General features: G+C 34.6%; 1 protein-coding gene across 15 annotated transcripts in view; it reads left to right on the top strand.

Moving 5' to 3' along the window:
* The window catches only part of LOC5574593 (cytoplasmic polyadenylation element-binding protein 1), a 129,949-nt gene that overhangs the window by 10,046 nt on the left and 104,110 nt on the right, over positions 1–15,793 (top strand). For 6 of the 15 annotated variants that reach the window (XM_021854060.1, XM_021854010.1, XM_021854048.1 and 3 more), the window contains exon 2: positions 263–568. In XM_021854060.1, the coding sequence (XP_021709752.1) occupies positions 551–568 (18 nt within the window). In that variant the 5' untranslated portion in view covers positions 263–550. Of the gene's footprint in view, positions 1–178; positions 569–15,793 lie in introns of all 15 variants that reach the window. The other 9 variants (XM_021854039.1, XM_021853989.1, XM_021854014.1 and 6 more) reach the window with 2 other exon arrangements.

Genomic DNA, 15,793 nt, shown 5'->3' with positions numbered 1-15,793 from the left:
GGGGTCTTGAATAGTCAGTTGCGTATCCTTTATCATCTACCCCTTGAGATCTTCACACTATGTTCACTGTTGTTTCACTGAATATTCTTTCCATGGTGGTGCCATGCTGGTGGCATAGTAGACACTAGGGCAGCACGTGGGAAGTGGATTCAGTGGTGACAAAAAATTTGATTGTGAGTGAGTAGATAGTTACTGCAACAAAGAGAACAAAACCGAAAGTGAAAAGCTCCTAGAGCAAATTAAAAACATTCTTTCGTGGAAGGTATAAAGCAGAAGACGCACGGAAAACGCTTTGAGGAGATCGGATTTTTCCGAATGAGTGCAGTAAAAAAAGTTCAGCATCGCACTCGGTTGTAAAGGACATTAAAGAGTTGCATTGCGCCAGAGTTGAGAGGAAGCAGTGAACAGTGCCAATACGATATAGCACCGGTGTGAGCATAAGCGACTTTGTGTGTGTTTCTATAAACAAAACGACGTTGGAGGAGATTGGTCTCAGGAAGTGAAATCCAATACAAAAGCTGCAAAGCTGACGCTGTACCGCATCGGAGAGATGCCTTCGCTGCAACAGGTGAGTTGTCTAATTTCACGATGTTATATCCATACAGGCTGGGGGCACATTAGCTAGCACACATAAATTGATAGGATCACTGTGTCGAAATTTCTATTATTGTGAGCTTAAATGTACTTATCTTAAATTTGATGAATTTTGTAATTGGAATTAGAATACATGTTTATTGACTAAAAAAACTTGAATACGTCGAACGAAGTAACATGCAACACTGTGCTTTTTGCAAACTGATTATTACCGATTGGATTATGATTACTTCTTCTTCTTTCTGGCTTTACGTCCCCACTGGGACAGAGCCTGCTTCTCAGCTTAATGTTCTAATGAGCACTTCCACAGTTATTAACTGAGAGCTGACTATGCCAATGACCATTTTTGCATGTGTATATCGTGTGGCAGGTACGAAGATACTCTATGCCCTGGGAAGTCGAGAAAATTTCCAACCCGAAAAGATCCTCGACCGGTGGAATTTGAACCCACGACCCTCAGCTTTGTCTTGCTGCCCCTATTATGATTACTTATCCAATTTAATTTAACAACCTTTTGACATTATATTTTTTTTTAGAAAAAAAAAAACAAGTGAAAACCATTTGAAAGTTTTTGTGTAACTTTTTCTACAAAGACAATGATTTTTCAGGCCATGTTTCATATTTTATTTTATACATATTTTAATCAAAGCAATTTACCACATATTTGTAAGCTACGTTTTGACATGGCCCATGTTTGTCTTTTGACGACTTCATTATATTGCATGTAGATAATTCAGAATGACAGATCTGCAAATGCACTTTTAGGCAAGTTTGTGAAATTATTCATAGTTTTCATGGAAAACAAATATATATACAATTTGGCTTTGTATGTGTTTTTGATGATAAGCTGAAAGAAATATCGAGCAATTGAGATTGAAAATGCTAATAAAAGTTACCACACAAGGATAGCTATATATGTGATTTTTTCTAGTGTTTGCGTAATGTTAAACTTTTATCTAGCCTCTACTTTTTTCGGCATTACGTCCTCATTGGCCTAAAGCCTGCTTCTCAGCTTAGTGTTCAATGATCACTTCTATAGTTATTAACTGAGAGCTTTCTTTGTCAAAGTTTCAGGTACGATGGTACTTAATGCCCAAAGAAATCAAGGAAATTTCCATAACGAAAAGATCCTGGACCGACCTGGAATCGAACACAGACACCTTCAGCATGGCTTTGCTTTGTAGCAGTGGACTCTAACGACTCGGCTAACGAAGACCCCTAGTCTCTACTCTATCGAGTACTATAACTGATAGCAAAGACTTTAAATGACATATTATACCACTTTTGTGGTATGAGGAACGGTTTTAAGTCTTGTTTTCATATGATCAAACTTGAAACATTATATTCACCTCCAGCAAACCAAACAACATTGAAACAATACCCATATTTATGCTAAAATTTTCTGTTTTATAAGGTAAATCTTGGAAAGTTTGAATGGCTGGGGTAGGTAGTGAAAATTTATAATGATGAGAAAATGAACTCACCGAGATATGAGAAATGAATGGAATGTATGAATTTTGAATATATTGTGTTGGTTTAAGTCCGGACAATATTTCTTTTCTTAATAAATCTTCGAGCTGTTTAGTAGGATACCTATAAATAAACGAAAACCGAATACATGAACAATGGCTGATTTTAGAAATTTCAAGCTTCATAAGAAGGAGAATAAATTTTCTAGCTTTTGGAGTTGGTGCCGCCACGCTGATACCCCCTGAAAGGTATTTATCCACATATGAGGTTCCTGGTAAACAATACCCCAGTCGTCGTGGAAGTGACGGAACATCCGTAAAATGGTCATCTGAGAAAAGTCGCATTTAAACCATTTCAATAGCCGTAAAATGTTCAGAATTGATGTTTTGATTCACGTACATATTAGAATGGCTTGTGGATGGTTCTCCGGGAAGATACAGAACATCTGTAAACTTTGTTATCTTACAAATAACGGTTTCGGACATTTTGCCGCTATTGAAATGGTTAAAAAATCTGAGTTTATCCATAGCGACTTTTGTTAGATGGCTATTTTTACGGATGTTCCGAATCCTCCCGGGAGGACCAGGATATTGTTTACCAGGAAGCTAAAGTGTAGCTATGTACCTTTACAATAAATGACAATATATGGTTTTTGATATCAGATAGCTAATTTTGTCGAAAATTAGGGCAAATGTAAGAAAAAACGAAAAAAAAAATACAGACATATTTGAATCTCCTAAAAACGGGTTTCAGCGAGGCCACACCAAAGCCATAACCCTAGCAAAGCTTGAGATCATACTGCAAACTAATTTTAATGTTGTGTTGTTGCGGAATTTCATGACTCAGTTTATTGTCATTTTGGTCGTTATGACGGTTAAAATATCGAAAATGAGAACAGAAAAATGTTCTCATGAAATCAAATTGAAAACTATTTGTACTATAAGTGAAAGCAAATTGAAAACTGTTGCTGCTATCATTTTGAGCTAATAGAGAACTCACTGAGATATTAATATTTTTGTTTGAGCTCTCATACTAAAGTTTTATAGTTATATAAAACTGTTACATTAACAATAATTTTAAAAGATAACAAAACGAAACCAAAGTGATATTAAATTTAATAATAATAAATAGATATCAACTTGATGCTGAAAACACTGAACTTGTAATCGTGAGATACAAACGCGAGTGTGTTGTGAGTTTGGCATCTAAGTCCGAAAAGCACATGGATTTGCGAAAAGAGACATGGTTGGTACTCGGATTCAGTTTGGCTTTCTATTTCGCAGAATCATCAGGTGTTCTGTAGAGCGCCTGATAAAAGCGCCGACCTAGCGTACACGGAGTCGTGAGTTCAAGTCTCACTAGAACGCGTATTTTTTCGCAGATTTATGTCTCAATTTATCAAACAAACACACTGTGTCTTCTGATTACAAGTTCCCCTAAGTATCATCATCATCATCATCATCATGATTATCATCAACAAAAAATTCAATTAATTTGCAACGATGATTCAAATCATCGGTTTAAAATGAAATTAATAACATTTTTTTTTTGGAAATGCTCTTTTTTCTCTCAAAAACTATGTGGGTGCTTGAAGTTTTCTGTCAATTTGGCGAAATATTGTTTTGCCTTTACGTTGCATGTAAGCCTACTTTATATCAAGCAAATGAACATAACGGCCTACTTTTCCTAACAACAAAAACCGTGTTGAAAAGTGCTACTTTTCAGCGCTCTTTTCGGTTCTGTTTGAAGAGTCAGTTTGGTGAATGTGGATTAACTTAAGGCCACACGGGACGTCATTATAATCACCCTATCCATTTGAAAAAGCAAATCTCAAGTACTACTCCATATATCGATGTTAAAAATTCATCATATAATTCTATATATGTAGTATATGACCCATTATATTTTTAGCTTTATCGGTTCACTAAAACTCGACATTTGCTTCTGCAAAAATTAGATGAGAATGGTTAGAATGAGACAAAAGATTGGGAAAATAACACGGTCTCCCGTGTCACCTTAAATTAATCAGAGATTGCATGCGGCGTCGAAATAAGATCAATAGAATATTCATTTAAAAATGAAAATTCAAAATCAGGCTTCTGTGTCACAGCCTACTTGATTGAATACTACTGAGTCTAAGCGTCGCATGGAAGGCCATGTGGATACTGTTGAAATATCATTGTGCTGTTAGGAATAATTAAATAGAACGGCAGTTTTAGTAATAGCAAAAAATGTTGTATGCAATTCGTTGCAAAATGTACAACTCGATAAATGTACAACGTGTGCAACTTGTTGCATAAATAACTATTTTATTTTATTTTATCTTTCAACATACTCGTTAAAAAGAGCTCAATTAACACGTTTGTCATATTTTTGAGACTATTACTTGTTTAATGGAACAAACCTGTAGTGTATAGATGAATTGGATTTAAAATTATAGTCGTTTGAATTTTACAAATTAAGTTCATCACAGCCCTTATGACTTGAAAGGAAAAATTAGTAGCAGAGCATATCACTAAACTTTTTTAAGGGTTTCGGTAAACTTTATTTCAATACCAATAGCAGAACAGTTACTACGCAATCTGGAGTGACGGGGCTGAACCAGCCTAGGGCTGAAAATCTCCTTAATAAAGCTATAATAATAATCTGGAGTGATTTTGATCTACTGGATTTAGAAAGACAATTATCACGCCTTTCCAGATATGAAATGAAAATACTGAGTATATTACAAACAAATGTTAAATTGAACTTTTACAAACATGTCCCGTTTATGGACTTTATGTCTCGTTGTCCTGGCATAACATTATGGTCAGCCAAGGACTTACTGTTGTGATAAAAGGAAGAAAAAGGATTCATAATAAATTTTTGATAAATGATTCAGAAGTTCTCTCCCTGGTATATGTAGTACTAATCTATGTAACTTATTAGAACTCATAGAAGAATGTTGAAATATTGGAACAAAAGTTGAATAAAATTATTAATAATTTTAGACAAAAATCGTTGCATTGCCACGGTTAATGAGCTATAAATTGAGGTTAAGTTAGGTTGAGTTAATTGAAAGCCTTTTTTCTCATTAGCAGATGAAATTAACTCAACTGTAAATATTTTGAACTGCTACGGCAAATGAAATGTAATATGTTGTTAACAAAATGTTAATAACAGGTTAATTTAGTTTTACCAAACTACCATGTTTTCTAACACAGAACACCTAAAAACAGGAAATGAATGTAACGATTGAAATGATACTCATAGAAGAATTGCAAAAATATGTTAGTTAAAATAGGATATTTTGTGACAAAAATATCGTCAGTGAGTTTTTGTTAACGAAGCAAATGTCAAGATTTGTAAAATGTCAAGATTGGTAAAATGTGTCAAGGTTGAATTAAACAATTATTAATATTTATCATCATTTAAAAACTTAGCTTCTTCTCTATTTAAGACTGTTTCGAATTATATATTCTTCACAGTTTGTTTGAATTTGGTCGCAAATTCAAACTGTGACTGTTTGTTCTCTGAATAACTCTGAATCTCCGTAAACTTGTGAATCTTCTCCTTTCTGGCGTTACGTTCCAACTGGGACAGTGCCTATTGTTCTTAAACAGTTTTTTTCTGAGTGATTTTTTCGCCCATTGACCATTTTTGCATTCAAACATCTTTTAACAGGATCAACGTTACTCTGATTAATGGAGAAAATTTCAATATACGAGAAGGTTCTCGATTGGCGGGTTTCGAACTCACGAATCTCAGCTAGGTCTTGCTAAAGAGCCAAGCGTTTACCGCGACGGCTATTTTGGTCTCATGAACAAACTTAAAAATAAGAATCGTCAATTCCAAATTGATTTTGAATTTTCTGTGTATTAGAGCAAATGTCAACAAAACGCCTATATCCAGGAAATTTTCCTTGATGGCACAGCAGTGAAACTTTTAACAGATGTATCTGATTTTCTAGAAACTAAGGAATTTTAAATTTTAGGAGATCCTGTCTTTATCATTTTTGAAAATAACTTTCTGACTTAGTAACTATTTTTAAATGTCGCATTATTTATTTTCGAATGAATTGTTGTTTGGTTTGAAAGATCATAAAATGGGATTTACTCTCAAAATATGGGATCGTTCCTAAAAAGTTGAAAACATTGAATCAAATTTAAGGAAGTTGCTATACAGTGAACTCAGTTTGGTACGCTAGTTACGTAAATGCATCTTAAATAGTTGTAAGAAGATTGGTAGCAAAGTTCAGATTTTTATATTTACTATATTATATTCTTTCACGTACTTCCGCCATGATCATCACTAGACAATGTATTTTATTTTATGAACAAGTTAAATGCAATGTTCTGGTTGATTTTCCGAGTTTGCCGATACATATGCACAATGTTCAACAATTTTGTAAATTGGCATCCATGGTAAAAATCCGCATATCACGCTTTTTGTGTCAATTACCTAAGGTTATATTACATTTTGTACAATAATTTAATTATTTTGCTAAATTTAATAAAAGTTAAATTGAATATTATGAAGTAGTTTTAAACGATTTCAGTTTTAGTAATATCATCAATTTCATTGCTTCAATGAAATATTTCTATAGAAATAAATGTAACAACAATACAAGTATTATGTTTAATAAAAAAAATCAAGAAGCTAGCCGAGCTAATTTTGAAATGATCCATGCTCTTATGGGGCCTTCCTTAGCCGAGTGGTTAGAGTCCGCGACTACAAACAAAGCCATGTAGAAGAGTTCGATTCCCGGTCGGTCCAGGATCTTTTCGTAATGGAAATTTCTCTGACTTCCCTGGGTATAGAGTATCGTCGTACCTGCCACACGGTATGCGAGTGCGTAAAATGGCAACATTTGCAAAGAAAGCTCTCAGTTAATAGCTGGGGAAGTGTTCATTGAACACTAAGCTGATAAGCAGGCTTCGTCCCAGAGAGGACGTAATGCCAAGAGAAGAAGAAGATATCCACTTGAGAATAACATAAGTTCTTCTGCCACTATCGCTCATAAGTAGAATTTCTTTATTCAAATTCAAATGTTGGGGAACCAGACATTTAAAACGCATTTTTGGAAATCTAGACTTGCCCTCAAGAAAATTTCAATTGAAAATTCAAATTGTTTTATCTTTACGAAAGTGATATTTAATATATAGGGGGATTGGGAGCATAATGAACGCATCTCTGGAAATATGCATACTTCATCAAAAGTTCATACACTGCATGAAATCTGTACTGTATTTCAAATGTTTGACGGTATAAAAGTTTATTTTTGTTTCAATTTTCCTTTTTTCAGTTTTTCTCAGCTTCAAATTGGCATATAAGCAAGGCGGTGGAAGAATCAAATTTGTAAGCAAAGTAACAAACCCAGAAAGGGTATTTTTTAGCTATTATGATTGAAGAAGATTTTTTTATATATCGGAGTGATTAACAGTCATTAAACATGTTGGAGTCACAAAATGTCACGCAAGTGTTCATTTTGTCCCCATACTTTTTACCAGCGTTGTTTTCGACCCAATTTTCTATTCAACTTTTCTGATATATGATATTAATCTTGTTACTTTAAATGAATGTAGCACGTCGTTCTAATATCAAACTTAAAAACTTGCTGGAAGTTAATTGAAAAAAATGCTATTATATGGTCTTAAAAAAGCATTTGTTTAATGTGTCCATTATGCCCCTAATTCATCCAGTACATGAAATTGTTGTATTTTCGACAGCTTTGTTATCTTCATCATGGTTGGTTTGCTAAAAGCTGATGGGTTCAAAATTTTCATCAATACTTTTTGGCATATAAGCACTTCTTACTTCCGCACTTCAGAAGATTTGTTCGACGGAAACCCCCCATGACGAAGAAAACAAAACTGCGGAAAATACGTAATTTCCCCTTTATTGTATTTCCATTTTTTATTAAACGAAACAAGCAAGTATCAACTTTGAAATGGTTGGTAATTAAAGCAAAGGTTTCAAAGGTGATCATTAAATTTTATTTCAAAGCTGGTTGAATGATGAAAATACTTATACTACAAAATTGTTTTGTTGTAGAAAACGTATTTATTATATAAAACGATTTTCTTATATAAAACAAAATTTCAATCTCACTTCGCTCTGTGATATATGTATTATTATCGCACAACTACGAAATCCGTGCGAAAGACAACTGTATGCTGAGTTCATTTTCCGGAAATTCATTTACATCAACAGGCTGTATTCGTTAGCGGATGGTATCCAAACTGACATCACAATGCCTTTGCTGCAAGTAGGCTCACATGTAGTCACATTCATACATACCTGTTTGACAGAAATCATTGCATCCTTTTCATGAGAACTGGCACCTTCCGTTTTGATTTCACCGAGCAACAGTCGACTGAGGACAGAACTCAAAAGCGCATAAAGTTATTATCGTAAAATGACACATGTGCTTTGTACTGGGAATAGTCACACCATAAGCACATGAACTATCTGTGCACAGAAGATTTTCTGTTCGGTATGTTGCACTATGAAACCATTTAGTTATGCGTTTTTACCTGATTTAGTTAACTGACAGTTTGGTTGTACATTTATGATGAATAGAAAGAATGAAACGGAGCTGCTGAATACACACCATCATCAGCTCCCTGACGGTTTAGTAGGAAACGCATACATAACACTTCTTACACAAGTGCATAAATGGGTGCCACTCGGGCTCGAGGAAAGATGTTATACTATTCCGTATCCTGTAGCGCTTCGCTATTGCAATACAGTAAGTTTCACAGATGGTATAGTTGCAGAAAGTTAGTTACTGTTACAATGGAGACTAGAAGACACATATGTTAGGTAATATGTAGGTTGTTGTGAAAGCTTTTCCGTTTGACAAACATTCTGCATGGTTCCTTTCGCGATGACAGGCAACTTTGTCAACTAAATGGTAGGGCTACGAGTAGTAGATTTGTCTGGTGAGTTTTATTTCCTTTTTCATTATTGTATATTTCCTACAAATGTCCTACTGATCTTAGAAGTGTAGGACAGAAATTCAAATATTCAATACTTTTTTGCAATTTCTCATCGTAACAGGCTGTTTTTCCACACGCCAATCTGTCATGAAATGGCCTACTTTCCTACACTGAAGTATGCAATGCGGTAATAGTCATTACTCAACTGAAACCAGTCATGTAATGATTGATTACGCAACGTATTCTCATTACGCAACTGTTTCGAGCTTCGTAATTAATCATAACACAACATTTTTTTTTAGAAATTGTAAAATAACAGTGATTGCATTCCGATAAAATTTCTGATACCCTCAAGTGGTCTTTTACGAAACTGCAAAAAATGTTGTACGTAACTGGTTACAGAGCTCGATTTTTACAGCACTCGTCGTAATTATCCTACTCGGCAAGCCTCGTAGGATACGACTCGTGCTGTAAAAATCATCATTCTGTAACTTGTTCCGTAAACTAGTATTTTATCAAGTTTTTATAACGTAAGAAATTTGAGGAATTCATTTTTTTTTCATTTCATACTTCAGTATCGAATAATAGAAAGAAAATAACTGGAATATGAACGGCATAAAATAAATCACTTATTCCATAAATAAGGCGTTACATAATTCCAGTAATTTCTCGATTATATCACAGATCCAAAATTTTTTGGGGTGATATAACCAAGCGTGATACAATGGAAATGTGTTTTCTTCCATATATTTTTCATCAAAGTTTGAGCTTATATAATAGAAATTGAGCGAATTAAATGAAAAGCACGTGAGAGATGGGCCAAATAGATATATGTTGATTGATTGGGGTTATTTTTCGTTGTAAAATGTATGAAATTCAAAGAATTATTATAGCGTAATAAAATCGAACATAAAACCGTGCTTAAATAGAGAGTGATATAATGAAGCTATATTAACCCTCTAATACCCAAATTTTTATTTCCGATCTAAATATCATTTTCAGTTATCTAAAATCATTCTTAACACGTTTTGGGCAATGATTTATTTTTATTCGCAAATCTATGAATCTTGGTTTTTTATTTTTATAATTTTTATTTTTAAACATCCCTATCCTTTTTCATTTTTTCTTGAAGCCTCTTCTAGTAGGGGGGCTGGGGGCAAGAAGGACACCTTAAGATATATAGGTTCAAATCATGGTTGATTAGCACAATTTTTGAAGATTATTCCAGTGTAGGGGCAAGTTCACCTCTTGTTCTAAATGATGTTATCGATAGATTTCAAAAATATAAGAATCACATGATGATTTGAGATTTTTGAAAATGTCCCTTCTTATGAGGTTTTTCAACGAGGCACGGGGCAAGAGTGCCACTCGTATGGGGCAAGAAGACCACCAGAGCAAAATGCCACAAATTTTGTATGTTATTATTTCCCCGCCTAAACGATAAATTCTAGAGTAAGTAGAAATTAAAACTGAGGGATAAAAGTAGACTTATAGTTAATAATTAATTTTACGAAATTAATTTAGTTCTCATCTTATTTGACTGTAATAATATTAGTAAAAATTTTCAGAAACCATTTTGAATGTCCAAAATGGTTTATTTTGATTTTATTTAGTAGGAAACATTGATTTAATGCAATATTAAACAAGAAAAAAAAAGTTCATGTGATTTTATATGAGAAAATTGCGGTGTCCCTCTTGCCCCATAAGACATACTGTTTCTATAGCTTAGCTTAGCTTAGCTTAGACTGACTACACATATCAATGGTTGCTATTCCGTGATTGACCGAAGTCAGTGAAAATGCACAAAGAATCAACTAGAAGTTTGGCTGGGATTGGCCATAATCTTCTTCAATGTGCATAATTCAGTGCCTCTATTTATACAGGGTCAATAACGGCGCCGGCCACGTCCTTGCAGTCAGGTGGGATTGGGGGAAGGAATGTTAGTGTGTAACCTTTGCTATTTGGAGATCGTGTTTGCCTCTGCATCTCCACAAAGGTTACTGGGAGGGATGTTTGTTAATGGGAAGGATCGTTGGGTCACAGGATTCACTTTGATAAGTAATTAGACCATGATAAATAATGATTTGTGAGATATATACATGCTTATTTGTAAATATAATATTTTCATTTGATATGAACAATTTCCCAGACAACCAGAAATCGCATGAAAGTTCACGTTACAACTCGTTTATTCATACTAACCACATCAAACCCGCACAACACCGTGGATAAACTCGTCAGATTGATGAGTTTCCTCGCATAAAACACTGTTTTTCTGAGTTCATTTGTACATTTTGTTTCGTCCCGTACACTCGTACAAAGTAAATCGAATCAATCCGTAGCAGCTGTCAAATCAACATTTGTTATCATAAGTTAAGTCGCATAAGATCACAGGTTAGTTCGGTAGAATATTTTTACACTCGCATTGTATGTTTTTATTCATCACATAATATATGCACGCATATCGCCTCCACTTTTGTGCGTAGAAGGCCCTTTCGCGACATCTTACAAGTCAAATTTTGCACATACAAAGCCTCCAGGTGATTTCGTTATACGTACATTTTGGTTGTCTGGGTTCTATGTAGTGGAAAATTATGCCGACACTTTAGGTGACGAACCATTCAAAGTTTGTTGAACAAATACCTAAATGTAACATTCCTACAACTGTCAGGACGAAAGCATGTGTTATTATATTTTACTTATTTGAAAAGTAACAAAAAACTTGATTGGTTGGAACATCATAGAACACTCTTATTCTTATGCCGACACTTACAGTGGCGAACCATCCAAAGTTTGTTGAATAAAGTGAACTTTTCGCAAGTCTACACTTGTAGTGTCGAACCATTCAAAGTTTTTTTTTAATTACAAAAATAAAGGTAAAAAGGGGTGTTCTGAAAATAAAAAAAAAGTGAAACATAAATAATTCATGAATCAGAGTTTGTGTCGACACTCACAGTGACGAACAATTCATAGTTTGTTGAAAATTCATATTTACGTCCCACAATTGTAACGATTAAATGTGCAGTCAAACATATTTTATAAATTAGAAATAGTAGCATGAAACGAGCTCACCAATTGATCCATTATCCTTTACTGTGCAGCCACAATCCACTCTCAGCCTCACTCGTTTGCTCGGCTATATAAAAGCACTCAGAAAAAAAAGGCGCGCGACCCGAAAAGGATCAAAAAGAACTAATCGATCACACCACTTTTTCACTTTCTAGACCGACGCGCGACATGTTTGATCCTGCCCTCGTCGCTGGCCCCCGTAGGAGCAAGCGTCAAGGTCGAAAGATCAGACAGAACTAACCGATCATGGCACTTTTCATTTACTCTAACTGATCACGCCACTTTTTCACTTACTAGACCGACGCGCGACATGTTTGATGCTGCCTTCGTCGCTCGCCCCCGTAGGAGAAAGCGTCAAGGTCGAAAGATCAAACAGAACTAACCGATCGCGGCACTTTTCACTTACTCTAACCGAACTAACCGATCACGCCACTTTTTCACTTACTAGACCGACGCGCGACATGTTTGATCCTGCCTCCATCGCTCGCCCCCGTAGGAGCAAGCGTCAAGGTCGAAAGATCAAACAGAACTCCCCATAAGACATACTGTTTCTATATATGTAAAACTTAATGTCAAAAGAACTTTTTCGAAAAAATTTCCTAACAGCTATATTAAACAAATGAAAATCATTAATACTGTGCGGAAAAACAAATATGTTTTGTATTTATTGGGAGTCAAACCTTGTTTTCCAGTCTTACATTCTTATAATATTTCGCATTTTTTGCGTTGGTGAGTTAAATACATTTTTCTAATTTTTTGTACTAAACATTTTTAACTGTAATATTTACACAACCTTCAATTAGTACTCAATTTATTCTTATCCTGTGTTAAACATCAAAAAATTGATTTGAATTACGTGAAATTAGAGGTGGCACTCTTGCCCCGGGTGTCCTTCTTGCCCCATGTCCCCCTACTGATTTTTGGCAACAATAAAAATTTAAGTTTTACGGTACTTTTAAAAATATTAAATTTTTGATATTTCTCTGGAAATATTATTATTTTCCGTGTAATTAACGGAAAAACAGATTTGAAATTATTTCAATACCACCAAGCTCTTCTTCTGTGATAGATTGATAGTAGAAAAATATAAAAGGTATGATTTTTTATATTACGCGTTAAATGAGCACCAGGCATTTGTAGGTTATATAAGAATACATTTTTTCAAACAATTTTCATAAATACAAAACAATTTCAAAAGTCATAAAGAAAGCTCTCAGTTAATAACTGTGGAAGTGCTCATAAGATCACTAATCTGAGAAGCAGACTTTGTCTCAGTGGGGACGTAAAGCCAGAAAGAAGAAGAAGAAGAAGAAAAAGAAGAAGATGACGTGGACGCTAAGTGGTCTCCCAACGACCCTAAAGGTATTAGGTGTAGATGACCCCCGTGCGCCAAATCAAGCTCGCTGTTCTAGTGTACGCAACATAAGTACGAAAAGCATAATCGGCATATAAATTTGAGTAAAATAATATTTTCTACTGTGGATGTCTTCATAACACTGCACGCTGACATAAAATTCATAACCACAAAGGGATCGTTCAAATATTACGTAATGCAACAGGGGAGGGAGCTGATCTTCCGTAGTGTTACGGTTCATACAAAAAAATCATACAAAAGCTGTTATGTGGGGGGAGGAAGGTGGTCTAAAATTGGCAAATTTTGCGTTACGTAATATTTGAATCATCCCAAAGAAAACAAACTTCTATGCTGATTATCAACGCGCGCAGGATAATTTGTTACCGATGGCTTTTCGTACTCATGCTGCGTGCACTAGAGAAGCGAGCTCGATTTTGTGCATGGGGTCATTTACTCCTAATACCTTCAGGGCCGTTGGGGGACCACTTAGCGTCCACGTACGGACTTCAAATTTTTACCTGATTTTTTTCTTACCAAAACGAGCACTTAACAATGACGAACTTATAACATTTCGCATTTTCGAAAAATAAGGGACGGCCTACTCATCAGCCTAGTGGAAGTTTAACAATTACCGAAAAGCTAAATATTACATATACTTCTCTAGAGATCAGGGAGTCGTGAGTTCGATTCTCACTGAGAAGACGTGTAACTTTTTCGCAAAACTTCACATCAATTTGTCCATTTAATCCAATTGCAAAGTATATGTAATGTTCAGCTTTTCGGTATTTGTTATGATTATCGCCGTGACCGATAATTTCACTCCCTGATTATTTTTCACAATTTTACATCTCAATTTGTCCAAATTGACTTTTGTGTGTATGACTCTACGACGACGGTATTTTCAAAACACCGTTGGCTGGTTTAAGCCGTAACAGACATGACAACCCTAGTTGAGTAAGCCAATAATAGAAAGAAGGAAAAAATCTGGTTTATTGTCAATAATTGTTTTCTAACAACGCGGACCAATAGGAAATGTAGTCGCGGAAAACTTAGATGAAAATGTTCGAAATTTTATTTGAAAGTCGCGCTTGTCTATTTAGCACTGTGCACAAGGATTTTGCGAAGAATAAGCCCGGGGTGGATTAGGAGCGTTTTTGAAGATTAATCCTTCCATTTCTGCCTTGGGACGTTCCGATTTTTTTTTAATTTATTTACCGTGATGAATCAAAATCCGGACGGTATCAATATCCAGACACTCTGATAACAATGATTAAATAAAGGAAAAATTATATGTTAATACGATTAATTTTATGCATCAATTATATATAATTGTTTATCATTTTAATAAAACTTGTGATCTAGTAACCATTGCCAAACAATTGATAAAAATAAAAACAGAAAAGTTGCTCCAATCAGACATTATTTCTTTGCAGTACTTCTCGGTTAAGCGTCTATGGAAGTTCTATCTAGTTTGGGTTGATAATATTGTGATTGATTTTAATTATTTCAAAGGTGTTTTCAACATAAGTGCGAACGGGACTATTAATTAACAATACAGTGGCATGAAACTTTAGAAATTTTGGTTAAATGCTATTATTTAAGTGTTTAAATAGACTGTGTGGGATTAAAGACGAGTGGCTCGAAATCCGGACGTGATAAAATATTACTGAAATTGGTGTAAGTTAATAAAAAATTTGGAAGTATCTTGAAGAGAAAACTTGCAGAAAATCCAGTAAAAGTGTTATGTAACCCCTCTCTTCATTTTTTCTCTTGAAAAAACTGTATTATTTATGTGATACCGCAGTTCGAGACACAAGCGTCCAACAGGAATTCTATGACTTCAATTGAGATAATAAAATACTAATTTATTTACATTTCATATTTTTTTGAACAACGAAGAGTAAATGAGTACATCAAAAACGTAATAAGGTAGGGTTTAATTGAATAAAAGAACACTTATTACCTATTTTACGAAAATAGTTATTCAGCTGTCCGGATTTTGATTCACAAGTGTCCGGATTTCGAGATAAGGCTTATTCCAGGTGTCCGGATTTAAGGACAAGACAAGAATTATTGATTTGACTATTTAATTGATAAAATCTTCATTTTCGATCAAATACTCCTTATCGTTACTTAGATAAGTTATGAATCTTTATGTTGCAAAACAGAACATTGTTTATTTCTAGAGAAAATCTATTTAAAATAGAATTTCAACATAGATCCCTGCTTAAGCGTCCGGGTATTGATGCAGCACGGTAGTTGGTTAGAGTGGTTCAAGAAATCGTTTTTGCTCCACACCGCTCATTCGATTCTATATCAAATTCTGAGTATTCTCCTAAAATTTGAGCTCATTTGGATGAAAACTGAGACTGCACAAACCCTTTAA

The sequence above is a fragment of the Aedes aegypti genome, chromosome 1, assembly GCF_002204515.2.
Source record: "Aedes aegypti strain LVP_AGWG chromosome 1, AaegL5.0 Primary Assembly, whole genome shotgun sequence".
Classification (NCBI taxonomy): Eukaryota; Metazoa; Arthropoda; class Insecta; order Diptera; family Culicidae; genus Aedes; species Aedes aegypti.
This window is presented reverse-complemented; position numbering and strand designations above follow the sequence as displayed.